This window comes from Mixophyes fleayi, chromosome 9 (assembly GCF_038048845.1).
Source record: "Mixophyes fleayi isolate aMixFle1 chromosome 9, aMixFle1.hap1, whole genome shotgun sequence".
In the NCBI taxonomy this organism is placed as follows: domain Eukaryota; kingdom Metazoa; phylum Chordata; class Amphibia; order Anura; family Limnodynastidae; genus Mixophyes; species Mixophyes fleayi.
In genome coordinates, this window is record NC_134410.1 from 122,264,855 (window position 1) to 122,279,961 (window position 15,107).

General features: G+C 38.7%; 1 protein-coding gene across 1 annotated transcript in view; it reads right to left on the reverse strand.

Moving 5' to 3' along the window:
• The window catches only part of PNPLA7 (patatin like domain 7, lysophospholipase), a 112,726-nt gene extending 97,619 nt beyond the window's left edge, over positions 1-15,107 (reverse strand). Inside the window, exons 1-4 of the mRNA XM_075185421.1 lie at positions 15,009-15,107; positions 4,480-4,511; positions 3,866-3,940; positions 2,138-2,225 (exon numbers count right to left, since the gene is read on the reverse strand). Of these exons, the coding sequence (XP_075041522.1) occupies positions 2,138-2,225; positions 3,866-3,940; positions 4,480-4,509 (193 nt within the window). The 5' untranslated portion in view covers positions 4,510-4,511; positions 15,009-15,107. The remainder of the gene's footprint in view (positions 1-2,137; positions 2,226-3,865; positions 3,941-4,479; positions 4,512-15,008) is intronic.

A 15,107-nucleotide genomic window follows, 5' to 3' on the forward strand; every position in this document is an offset into this window, starting at 1 on the left:
TTACTTACTAAAAGGAGAACACTGTAGACGATACTTTCCCCAAATGGGCTGAAAATCTCCTGTTTGTGCCCAAGTATAAAGAAATCCATTCTAGACACCCTGCACCCTTGCTACAGATAATTTACAAAAGGCAAGGCTTCAAATGATAGATATATAGATATATATATATATATATATATATATATATATATATATATATATATATATATATATATATATATATATATATATCTCATTACTTCTTACCAATAAAGATGCAGTACTGGAAAATTAAATACATGTAGGAGAACACAATAAAACACATACGAAAGAGAACGCTTAGAAATAATCACTATTTTCCCTATCCATAAGACGGCTACCAGGAGACAGTTAATAAGCTCCTGTTGTTGCTCCCCCTCCTCCTCACAACAGCACTGTGTTCTTTAGCCCCGCCCACTGACTGATTGTACTGGAGAATGCCCCAGAGCGCAGTAATAAGGACCTTGATACATTGTTACTGATCACTAATGGGAACAGGAGGTTACCAAGAGCCTGTGGAAGATGTAACATAAAGAGCTCTGAGCTTTATCAATACGGGAACAGCTATACAAGCGGCAGGTTTAGTGTTGGAGCCAATAAACAGGGACACAAACTATATAATTTCACCATTAATTACAAGTTCAATGGATTCTTGGCATAGTACTTTTATTTTATTTTTTAAACAATACTTTGCAGTAGGTCCAGCTGACAGCAATTTAGGGGTTAAATGATTGCTAGGTGAATAATTGTGCAATTTCTGCCAGGTTCTTGTCTGTATCGGTCACAAAATGTACTTGTGATATAACTTATTAACTGCACCCAGGCGATTAGAAAGACTCAGCAGGGAGGGGACACAGAAACGTCCTTTCCATGCCAAGACACAATCACTTCTCCATCTCACTGCACAAGGGCTATAAAGTCACATGACTTAGAGAGGCCACAAGTGGAGGAGAGTGTTCAAAGCCACAACGGTCAGATCTGCTATAGTACTTTAATAGTCAGCAAATCTTACACTTTACTTTGTTTGCTCAGCAAGGCCCCAGGCCGGACATCCACCGACTGCAACAGCAGCATCAAGTCCAGCTGCAAAACACGATATATACTACGGCTGTGTTGGGAGCTAGCCGTTACTTCAGGGCAATACCACAGAACAGCACAGCTATCAAATAAGGTTCCTAAATAAAAACAGGTAGAGCGGTTGTCGATGCCCCTCCCCCTAGTGTAAGCATCACTGGAAAGCTGAAAAAGTGGAGGGAGACTGGTATAGAGGAGCGAGGGAGGGTTAGGGGCTTCGCTAAGCCAGCGCATAGGGTCAACAGCCCAATCTCAGCAACCGTCTATTGATTTAAAAGTGGGCCTGCCACTATAAAATAACAACATGTACAGGCAGTGGCATTGTATATAAATGAGAGGGAGGAGACAGATTCAGGAACATTCTAGCATGATTAATAAAAAAAAGATGGCTCCTGCCGTTGTAACTTCGGGAGGAGATATTAAACAAAATAGTGTCTTTTCCAATTTCAACTGGATGTTTTAATTAAGTTAATACAAACTGATGCAGAAATATGAATTGGTTGATATTTATATTTTAACCTGCTCACTACAGGATCTTAACGAGATATTAAGGGGTAAAACGTATCAAGCTGCGAGTTCCATTGGATTTGAAAAAGTGGAGATGTTGTCTATAGCAACCAATCAGATTCCAGCTGTCATTATGTAGAATGTACTAAATAAAATGACAGCTAGAATCCGATTGGTTGCTATAGGCAACATCTCCACTTTTCAAACCAGCAGGGAACTCACATCTTGATACATTTACACTTAAATCTTTACAGCACCTGTCTCCTTAAATAGTCCCCCTGATCCCAGCTTCCGATCCACAATATCGTTAACAGTAGGGTCCTTCATCATTGGGAAAATACTACATAAAGATAAAGCTTTTTCCAGGTCACTATTTATTGAACTTGTGCTCCTTAGAGGAGATCTGTAAAACATGCAATGCTTGGAGGGAGGTGGAAATGAAGGGGGGGTCCGGTGACAAATAGGGTAAGTACCAACGCTTCCGAAAAAGTTATCTGGATATTCAACAATTGGAGAAAAACAGACATAATATACTCACTGGATTGCCGAAATCTCTTGTAGACGATGAACACAACAATCCCAATAAGGGAAAGCGCTACGACGGCCCCAATCAGTATTCCGGTCAGCTGTATCACCAGGGGAGGGGGGGGGGAGACAAAATAACAGATGAGACGTTCGGTAAAGTCTGTCATCATATCAAATGTACTAGTCACACTCTGTTCTCATATAGACTGTAAGCTCTTCTTCTCATCTGTCATGCAGTTTAAAAATACAATTAAATAGCACCGAATAAGAGCTTAATCGGCATGTACAGTTATTACACAAGCCATAATTACGGAACAAAACGCAATAAAATGCTACGCCCTTACGGTGTCAATTGCGGACAATGATATTTATAGTCAAATAAACCAAAATTATTGCAAAATGAATCTTATAAAACAGTCAAAATGTTGTAATGCCTGCAATTAACAAATTAAAACCATAAAATCACTATTAGTCGGTCTCATACATCATCAATTACTTAGGCTTAAACAATCATTGCTCTCTCCATGACAACGATGTACTTAATATCCCCTTTTGATAGACTCTAGTAAGTTTTTCTAATGTCGGAAAAACGTCTCATTGTCCATTTTAACTATAATTCATCATTTTGTATCCTAGTTATTATCTACTTATATCCTTCCGTAATCATCCAAACGTAGCATCACAGAGATTTATTGTTCTTCAATTCAAAATGAAGTCACCAGATATCATGTGCTGAGTACATATTTATATCTCATTATATTATCCAAGTAGCGGATCGATCCGGGTCGGTCACTAGACATTCGTTGTGTATCTTACGTCGCAGTCTTTGCAATTTCTCTCGTTATATCTTAATCACTCGATCACCTTTAAGGACGCTTCATAGTTTGTTATTGGACAGTCTCTCTCCCCTTCACCCCATGCATAAGTCTAAATCTAGTCTACTTAATGGCATTATCGGCTCTTATGTCTGATTTGCTGTGTGTGTGGCTTTCTACCAGTGCGTTTCTACATTACTCTGACTTGTAGCTAATCCTTATATCTGTCCGTATTGTGTATTAATATATTCCCCCTCCCCCCCATGCACTAATCTCCAGTCTGTTATTTACACGTATTATGGAGCATTCGATGGTGCAACATACACAGGGTTTACAATCTTATCAGCCAAAGTTGACCAATCAAATTAGCCCAATGATGTCACCCAAAAACACACAGCGCTTTGGCTGTTTATTACACTCATTAATATTCATAGCTATAGCGCTATAGAGCAGACTAAACAGCTGTAACACACAGTAAATGGAACATATATTTAGCTGCTGGTTATGAGATCTGTTTAATGTGCCGTTCTCTGCAGGCGACAGGTCCGCATTAAATCCTAATTGTCTGGTCTCCTGAAATGTCCCAAGACTCCAAGGGGAAATGGGAGATAGGACAATTCTCCTTCAAGGTGGCTGGTGGTGACACCGAACGCGTCACTAAGCCACGCCCACATCAGTGAGTGGGCAGGAATGCGATGATGCAATTGGCAAAACGCGTCACCAAGTGACTCCCACCTCTCCTCATACCTCCCCTCCTCGTCTCAATGGCCGTCCCTTTACCAGACTGATTCCCTCCGGAATTCTGCGTTACTTTGTCCCCTGATACAGGAAGTAAAATATCCCCTAGTTTAAGCCACAGGTAAGTTCTTGGACAATATAATGGATGAGGACACAAGGTCAGTAATCTCTAGTATTGAGTGTTTTACCATGGTAGTCTGGAGCCGTTCTTCCACGAACTGGAGCACTCTGGTGCGCAGGTCTACACCCATAGAAAAGGCCGGCTGGGAAGAGAGAGCGCAGTTTAGGAGACTTATGAACAGGACACACACAAAGAGCAAACACACACAGGGATGGATCTCACACAGCAGCGTCTGGGAGTCTGTCTGCTGCTCAGTCAATGCATTGAGAAGCAAATAGAGTCTTTACAAACATGTCCCCGGGAATAATCCCATCACTGCACTACCCTCAGCTTTGTCACAGTAACGGCTGCAATGCCACCGACTCCTTATCCTCTGTAATACTGTTCCCACCCATGGCCCCCACACAATGATCAGTCTCTCAGTCCGATATCATGCTGCAGGCAGCTGCTGGAAGGTCACTGGATCAGTTTTCACAGTAGTGGCAGTCAGAACCAGCGCTGATGCACTGACACCACTGATGACCATTGGGAGAGGTCAGGGTCATAGCTTAGTAACCTCCGCTCCCCTCTGTGACTCCACCGGCCTAAGACTTAGTAGCACACAGTCACATCACACAAACGCAGCTTACTAAACATACGTGCATGGTGTTTTACTAGGTATAATGTATTTATACACATTACCTCCACACAGCTGCTGTTGTCATCACCCATATCTGGAAATAAAAGCATAGGAGAGAACACATTATTGTACAAAGTGCAGCTTGGTTTTGTTTTGAAAGTTCTGGGCTTTATTCTTATCTACAAACAGAGGATACGTTAAAATTACAGTACTTGATGCTTTGAGAACATAAATGAAGTTAATGCAGCCATCTGGGCAGGTAAAAAACAAAGATGGAAGAAGTTAAAGCAGGGGATTTGGAGCCCAGGTGAAGAGGCCATTGCAGAAGTGATATATATAATAAAATAATATTATTAATATATATATATATTTTTTAATAATAATAATATATATAAACAACAACAACAACAACAACAACACACGCACACCTGTCCACAAAACCTGGTCCATGTGCAGGAAACAGAATTAGCGCTCATGACATTAAAACCATAATTCCCATTCAGGGCAATATGTCACTTTATAGGCTTTGAAAATTCAGGTTTATTTTTTATATTTTTTGGGGGCAGGAAAAAAATATGACGTTCAAAAGCACTAGCAGGAGGAGCCCAGGCTGTCCAGGTACTTTTTCATTCAGATGGAGGCCTTTAACAATTATCTCTCCGTGGGTCCCAAGTGCGCTCTACTGAGCGTGAGCTGGGCTCGGAGCATGCACGGAACTGGAAGCCCGGTTTGAGCTTCAAGTTCCACTCCTAGTTTAAAGATATACAGGTGGAGAACATACATGTGACAAAATAATAGTATAGAGAGTGTAATTTAACTTATTTTTAAGTGCTTTAGAGGTTTCTTTCGCACAACTGACCGGGAGCATATGCAGTGAGACAAATCAAGCAAAGCACCTGCAGAAAAGTCCTCTATAAAGACCAGGTGGGAGTGCCACCTGTAAATCAAGCTAGGGCTGTGGGAGGAGTGTAAAATGATTTAAGCCTGATTTGTTCATTATGCAGTGTGACCCATGCTGAACAAGTCGGCCAGTGACTAGGAAGTCTGTGTCCGTTACCTTAACAATAAGATCACAAGAAGATGAGTGGAACTTTGTGTTAAGAACTAGTATGCCATCATGACAAAAAGAAGCAAAGTACATGCAAGAAGCTGTTTGTGTGTGCATCATCAGAAGGATGCTCGTGCAACAGCAGATACAAATTATATTATATCAAGTGCAACAGCTCTATTCATTTCTAAGGGAACTGCACTAAAAAAAAAAAAAAAAATTATTTTATTAGTGGTTACTTCTGTTCTCGCACTGTTGGACAGCCAAGGCTTTAACAAAATATACATTAACTATGGATTACACAACTGTGCCTGAATCCCACTAACCCCAAAGTGTGAAGAGCAGATTCATGTGATAATTCATTGCACGCAAGCAAAAGTATTGTGCAAAATTGAAAAGGCCTTTTGCTGCAAAGAGCTAAAAGGCGTGAAGCTTACAATTGATGGCATTTTCTGGCATAATGTATTATTGCACATAAAAACAGGAATTAATTTAGCCCTGATATGTAATAAGAGCAGAATAAAAAAAAGTTTTAAGAAAATGCTAAATAAGGAACTTTGTCTGCAATGTCAAAATAAAGTACATTACACAATCCTCTGTCCTCAACAACACTGCAAACACAAAGAACAAGTGAGTGGATAGGAACAATGTTTCTGAGACTTTAGCAACAAAATTAGATTACGCAATTAAGATTTCCCCACATCTGGTTATGGTTTCAAGACTGTGTGTGTGTTTTATTAAAGGATAGAAATAAATAAAACTTAAAAAGTAATGGGGAGTTTTAAGCAACTTCTTAGAAACACTTATGCAAATAAACAAGTCCATCTCTGAAGCACAGACTTCTGGCCATGCCGTTTACATGGCCGCCTTTTCAGTCAATACTTTAGCCACTGAGAAATTAGAGTCTACACTGATGAGCTCTAACAAGAGTGAGACTGTCTGTCTGTAGGTAGAAGCCTTCTCAGCACTGGTCTGTATCAGTGCTTCAGGAGATAACCAATAAACTTAAAGACAAAAAACAAATCTCTAATAAAATAAAACCAAACACAAAGTTAAAAAAAAAAAAATATTCTTCAGTAAAGTTTTAAAAGTTTAAATAAAAAAAAAAAAATAGAAAATTTCTGTTTCTGATGTCTACTACTGGTGCAGACCTGCACAAAATTTAAGATGCGCAAAGCTCAGCATATCAATGCGCTATTTTTACATGTCTTGACCAGCTCTGCATCAGGCCCTCAGGCCCTAAACTGGCTGATAATGTAGCAAAACAAGGACTACATATAATATATATAATGTATAATATATTTCATTGTAATGTTGCTAGCACACCATGGAGGCAGTCATTTTGCAAATGCTTCTAGTGCCTCGGTGAGGTCACTGGTCTGTCTCTGGCTGTAATCCCTGAATATATTCGCTCAGCTGTTACCGTGTGTAGGTAACAGGTGTACTTTAAACAGGAACAATAGATGAACAAAGCACAAATAAATCCAATTTTGAGGACAAGCCTTCACTAGGTAATACAATGGAATAATATCCTGGACCAGGGGTGCAGACGGCTCAACGGACGGAAGGACTGAACATGTCACCTACCTGTCTTAGCGGCAGCATGAGTGGAGGACGTAGGTCACACATAATAAGAAGGGTAAATCCACAGCTAGCGGTCAGAGGTCAGGGTTAGGGTCAGCATTAAAGGACAAGAGACAGAAACGAGAGCAGAGACAGTGGTTAAAGTCAGACACGTGTTAGATAGAGACAGGTACACTCAGCACTGTGTGAAATGAGTGTCAGGTGTACCTCACTGAGAAAGGAGCAGGACGCCTACATGTCATGTGGCAAAAAAATAACAATTAACAGAGGAATCACCTAAGACGAGGCACATTAAAGACGAGACAACCATTTCTTTGTTGGCATTTGTTAAGCAATACATTAACAGTATAATACATACACAGGCACTGGATTTATTGAAGTCATGGCCCTGAGGAGAACGGCCTTCTTCACCTCATCAGAGGTAATCAGGCCACCTAGGTAAGTCATTGCACCCATTCCTTCCTCAAAGGAAGGTTTATGAACTTCTAATAGGGACGTTAAAGAAGAACTTTCTCCAGAAAATCCAGGTTCAGCCACATCCTATCATCATCATCATTTATATAGCGCCACTATTTCCGCAGCGCTGTACAGAGAACTCACTCACATCAGTCCCTGCCCCATTGGAGCTTACAGTCTAAATTCCCTAACATACACACACACACACACGTCAATTTGATAGGAGTCAATTAACCTACTAGTATATTTTTTGATTGCGGGATGAAACCAGAGCACCCGGAGGAAACCCTGGCAAACCCGGGGAGAAGATACAAACTCCTCACAGATAAGGCCATGGTCGGGAATCAAATTCATGACCCCAGCACTGTGAGGCAGAAGTGCTAACCACTGAGCCACCGTGTTGCCCCTTGGCGACCTCATAAAGCACAGTTAATGATAAAAGTCGTGTCTAATCTAAAAGCCGTCATTACCCAGCAGCATTTTCCACCAGTCTCGATTGACATCCGGGGGTATATTTGAAAAGTGGAGGTGTAGCAACCAATCAGATTCTAGCTGTCATTTTGTACAATGTACTAAATAAATGACAGCTAGAATCTGATTGGTTGCTATAGGCAACATCTCCGCCTTTTCAAACCTGTAGTTTAGTAAATATATCACCCTGGAGTATACAAAGCACAATACCGGTACATTATTTTGGGCCCACACGTGCTGACATTTGTGGCAAGTTGTCCGAAAACTGGCCAGTGGGCTTCCAACAAGTATGAGAACCTTACATACAATCTGTCATCAGGGTCAACATTTGCTTAACACACGGTGCCTTGGGAACGTGTATAGGCAGAAGAAGTTATTGAACAGACCAGTCATCACGGTTTGTGTTTCTATGGAACGGCTCGATACAAGTTGGATTGATAGATCTACACATTTCCTAGTTTCTGTGCATTACATACTGTGTTCCAGAGACATTTAGAACAAAAAAAAAATAAAATAAAGTACCCAACTGCATGCCCATACACAAGATCCCTAGATTATTTTCCACTGCTGTATTTTTTGGCCTCAATTGAGTACGACTTGATTCTTAGCTTGCTGGTAAGTTGCGTATTTCTATCACATAGACTATAATATAACATAATTTCCCCACATTACGATTTTATATGGGTTATTATACTTTGGAAACATCATTTTTATAGATCTTTCTTAGCCAAGTTAATGAGTGAAGCTTTGTTCAAATTGTAGTAATTATGCCATAAAAACTGAAAACAGAGACGATCAGACATTCCCAAAAGGTAAATACTGTCCACAGTATGTCCAATAATAATCATTTATTATGGTTCCAGTGTACTCAACGCATCCACTGCAACACTATCCGGGTTGAGCCTTGCCATGATACCACACGCGTTTCTCCATACAGGTGCAATAATAGACAATGTATTGGAGTGTGCTGGCTGAACAGGGGAACAATATAAAAAAAATGCTTCCAATAGTTTCAAAGTGTATTTTATTAACATAAATAAAGTAACACAATGCACTTACAAACAAGTGTCCATATAATAACTGGTTATATCCAGTTGTACCTAATCAACCGGTAAGAGAACATTCATATTGAAGCGCGTAGCTACAGAGACGGGCGCCCAGGTCAGCCTGTGCCGATGTACAACAATGATTAAAAGCAAGAGACAGTTCTAAGTGTCTCTATGCCAATTACTGGTTTGTAAGTGTACGGTTTTACTTCATTTACTTATTTATTGCAATAAACCAAACTTTTATTATACTGCAACCTTCCTTTTAATTGGTTTCCCTATTCACCCAGCTCACGCCAACTTCTTGATTAGCTTAATAATTATGACAGCATTCTAACATTCTCAGCAAAATGTAGCCGTTGACTGGATCTCGTCTGCTGAAAGGCGTCGATCAGGCATCCGAAATAACACACAGAGCGGAATTAAGTGAATATAATCAGTAAGGGTCCCAATTGTAAAGCGCTATGAAATTTGCTGGTGCTATATAAATAAATGTTGATGATGATGTCAACAACAAGAAAATGCTGATCCTCACTGATTTTATACTTAAGCAAGATCCCTATTTGTACGTCATATATCAAGGTGCATAAATTGTAGTTCAGGCCTGGCCAACCTGTGGCTCTCCAGGTGTTGTGAAACTACAAGTCCTGTGACACCTGTGACTGTGTATAGTCATCCCTCACTTGTTTTCATGTTACCGCGAATCACATTTACATTACAAAATCGCTGGCTCCAACAATCTGTCCTTGGAGTTTAAATCTTGCAACGGACTTGAGTTTTAATGCAAAGACAATGCATGCAACCAAACATGAAAATAAAACCCAGTCTATCCTAGTCATCCACAGCCATTTGCAGTCACACTTGCATACGTGCGTGGACAAAGAGAGACAGCGATATCATTCAACACAAAGCTAATAACACTTTACATAACTTACAAGGCCGTTAACTTTCCCCGACCTTCTTCCTCATTCAAGACAGACAAAGCTGCAAACACTAGAATTACAGAGAAACGTTCATACGGCCCTGCAAAACCTTCTTATCTAATGCTCCTAAATACGGAAACGTTTCCCAAGTTACAAATATGTTGCAGCAGGACGTCGAGAGCCAATAACAGTTTGTTGGGAACATGTGGCCAGTTTTGACCTACACGCAGAACAACAGCACCAAGGACAATGCACATAAAAACCAAATTATTAAATAAGACCTCCAATTAAAACTATTATTGTAAATAGGATTCCCCCCGTCCAAATAAAAGAAGAGTTTCAATAATGCCGATTGGATGGCTGTTGCCAAGCTACAGCAGCCATCCAATCGGTATAATCGACACACTGAATTAAGCAGTGGGTTCTCTTGAACGCCTCAGGGGAAAATTGAACTATTAGAGATGGGGGCATAGGCGAGTAACACTAGGGGCTAGATTTACGAAGCTGCGGGTTTGAAAAAGTGGAGATGTTGCCTATAGCAACCAATCAGATCCTAGCTGTCATTTATTTAGTACTTTCTACAAAATGACAGCTAGAATCTGATTGGTTGCTATAGGCAACATCCCCACTTTTTCAAACCCGCAGCTTAGTAAATCTAGCCCTAGGACTGCATGGATCTGACTGTTCTGTCACTTGGGGGATGGGAGTTCATCGGTGCAAAGTATTTATTGGCAACACTAGTTAAAATGTTTTAGAAGAATAAAATAGTAATGAAGCTTATCTTAACCATCATCATCACCATTTATTTATATAGCGCCACTGATTCCACAGAGCTGTACAGAGAACTCACTCACATCAGTCCCTGCCCCATTGGAACTTACAGTTTAAATTCCATAACAAACACACACACAGACAGAGACTAGGGTCAATTTTGATAGCAGCCAATTAACCTACTAGTATGTAGTATGAAAAGCTGTAACAGGTCCGGACCAGGCAGTGCCACCGAGGCTCAATAACTAACACAAACACAGTGTGCAAAATGACCACCCAACGCGTTTCGTCACGGCACCAAATATGATTTTATAATGCGCATAATTAAAAACAGTCTCGTAACAAAAGCAGCATATCGGCACCAAGTAATGATGACATCAGTCATTAGCTTACTCGGTGTGAAAGATCACATCCACGATGGTCGTGGATGATCTCGCGATAACTATAATTAATGAATCCCACCAACAAAATGGCCACCGCCAATAAAGAGTCAATAATGTTCACAAAATAAATGGCCACCGCCATCGAAAATGCATCGTACATATAGAATCAATAACAAAATCAATTAATCATTAACTTCACAAAACGGTTTTCAAATTAACATCAAAGAATATGTAAAGTAAACATGATTTTAAAAATTATTAAAAATAATCATTACATAATGCATAATTACAAATCCACAATATATATCATCATACAGTTATTAAAAAGGTATAGAAAATCATTAAAAAATATAAATTGTACATTTCAGAACATAAAAAAAAAAGGAAAAGGAAAAGAAGAGTGGGTCGCAGATATATAGTGGATAAACAACCAAAATATGCCTGTGATCCAAAAACTAACAACCCAAAAATAAACTATATCGAAACTTTCATTAAATCCAGCTGGAACCAGAGAGTACATCTCATAAGTCCAGAAGGACTCGCTTTTAGAGTTGTACTTCCCTATTATCCCCTCTATAAGTGATGGGTATTTATTCCGATACCCTTAAAAATAAAAACGTTGTTTGTGAAAAACACTTAAATGTGTAGGAAGACTGAACTACAACATTCATTTCTATATTGGGTACATGTTCCCGTATCCTAGTTTTCAACATCCTTTTTGTTTTCCCTATATAAATTAAATTGCAACTACACCTAATCATTTAAATACTGAAAGTTGAAATACAATTAATGAGACTTTTATATTCTATCATTTTTTGTAACAATGTAATTTTTCTTATCCATTTGTTTACAAACATTGCACCATTGACATGGATAACATCCATTCTTAACATGTGACAAACAATGATAACCAGATCTGATCAGACCCTGGCTCTTTTCTCAAAAAACTCTGCGACTATATTGATTATAAATTATTAGTTCTTCCATATATCACTTTTTTTGGCAAATGGGAACCTGAACTGGAATCACATAATAGAACACTCCAATAATTTTTTAAGAGTTTGTTCAATTCTTTTATAAAATTGTTATTATATATAGTAACAAATAAAAATGTGATTACTCACAGGGACTCGACTGGTCTTAACAGCCCGACTAGATTTTTTTTTAGGCTCTAATAAATAATTCCTGATTCTGATCTCTAATTAACAAATTATTAACAAATCTAATACCCTTGTTATGAAGGATAGAGGGATAGAGCGTTTGAACGATTGTTGATAAAACCTTCTTACCATTTGAATGTATCTAATAATTGTAAATGTCTAGTTCCTCAAAAAGGACATCAACTTCAAAACATGATTGTAGATTCAGATCTATAAAATGAGATAGGTTTGAACTTAATGAGCCAATGCCAGAATTTATTGGGCATCCTGGAGGGGATTGTAATGTTTTGTGGACTTTCGGTATATGACAGTGGATCCCAAACTTTTTCAGTTCAAGGCACCCTTAGGATCTCCATTATTTTTTCAAGGCACCCCTAAGCCAAAATAATTACCAAGTAGTCCCCTGCCTTGCTTACCACTGGCCGAGGCACCCCTGTGAGATCACTGAGGCACCCCAGGGAGCCTAGGTGCACATTTTGGGAACCACTGGTATATGATATAATATTGGAATAACAGGATGTTGGTTATATAAACAAATTCAGTTTTTGAAAGGACTATCTGTCAATGCTTTATTTAACAAAGTAAATAGTTACTTTTTAAGCAGAAGGCTTGGATCACACAAAGTTTTATTAGTCTGGCCTATGAATATTATAGATAAGCTTTATTTAATTTCCTAACTGTATGCTGTTTATATTGGAAATATGTATTTCTTAGTATTTATGAGATGAACCAATATTCAACCTGTCAATTCACTAGGAGTTTGTGACATCACTGAAGCACAAGGCTCAAAGTCCTGGATCGATCAGCAGACAATATTCCACTTACAAGTTGTCTGCCTTTACTGTATATATAAGTGACAGATCCACTTTACTAAACTTACAGTACAAGCTACAGTACATGTATGTTCTACAAACAATTACACACATGCTGGGGAACGCACACACTGTACTGCTAGACGTGTACTGACTTACAGCATGTAGTTCCAGATGTTCACATTGTCTAAATACCTACTACCATCTAGCCATCTGTTTTCCAATAATTGCTTAATAATTAATCCAAAAGAAGAACACACACGAACCACAAAGGATTTTACAGTACACATCTATTGTGCTTAATCTATACAAATACTGAGAGCTGCATCTTATAATGACTGAAACAGTTTTATCATACAGCATATAGTATGCACATTTGTTACCATACAGTGACATTATCCCAAAGTATACATAACTATATAATAGTATTGTACCAAATCCCAAATAGTGACATTATCCCATAGCATACATAACTATATAATAGCATTTACCAGAACCCATATAGTGACATTATACCAGTGTACAGTACTTATATATTACCATAGTGTTCAGTGTAAACAGATGTTACCATATAGTGTACAGTATGTACTGATCTTACCATATAGTAACATTACCCCACAGTATACATATAACATTATCCCATAGTGTACAGTATACTTATATATTACCATATAGTGTTCAGTATAAACAGATGTTACCATACAGTGACATTATCCCATAGTATACATAACTATATAATAGCATTGTACCAGAACCCATACAGTGACATTATCCCATAGCGTACAGTATACTTATATATTATCATATAATGTACAGTATACACAGATGTTATCACATAGTAACATTTCCCCACAGTATACATATATAGCCATATAACATTATCCCATAGGTACTATGTAAAGTTACATACTACCATATAATGTACAGTATACACAGATGTTACCATATAATGTACAGTATACACAGATGTTACCATATAATGTACAGTACACTTACATACTACCATATAGTGACATTATCCCATAGCATACATAACTATATAATAGCATTTACCAGAACCCATATAGTGACATTATACCAGTGTACAGTACTTATATATTACCATAGTGTTCAGTGTAAACAGATGTTACCATATAGTGTACAGTATGTACTGATCTTACCATATAGTAACATTACCCCACAGTATACATATAACATTATCCCATAGTGTACAGTATACTTTTATATTACCATATAGTGTTCAGTATAAACAGATGTTACCATACAGTGACATTATCCCATAGTATACATAACTATATAATAGCATTGTACCAGAACCCATACAGTGACATTATCCCATAGCGTACAGTATACTTATATATTATCATATAATGTACAGTATACACAGATGTTATCACATAGTAACATTTCCCCACAGTATACATATATAGCCATATAACATTATCCCATAGGTACTATGTAAAGTTACATACTACCATATAATGTACAGTATACACAGATGTTACCATATAATGTACAGTATACACAGATGTTACCATATAATGTACAGTATACACAGATGTTACCATATAATGTACAGTATACACAGATGTTACCATATAATGTACAGTATACAACAGATGTTACCATATAATGTACAGTATACAGATTTTATCATATAATGTACAGTATACACAGATGTTACCATATAATGTACAGTACACTTACATACTACCATATAGTGACATTATTCCTTAGTGTATAGTACAGAGATACATCAACACTGATCCCCCCGGTCACTTACCGACCTGTATACACCCACTATAGCCCCCACACTGACCTCACCTCCCGGTCACCTACCCCCTGTCACAGTGCACCCTTTCACGGTCACACTGACCTCCCCCCGGTCACACTGACCTCACCCCCTGTCACACTTCCCCCTCCCCCCGGTCACTTACCGGCTGTCCCGGTGTCTCGCGGCCTCCGCTCTCCCCACCTGACAGACCCGTCACGTGATTCAACTCTACCCCCGGCTGCTGCTTGGCTGTAAGGAACAC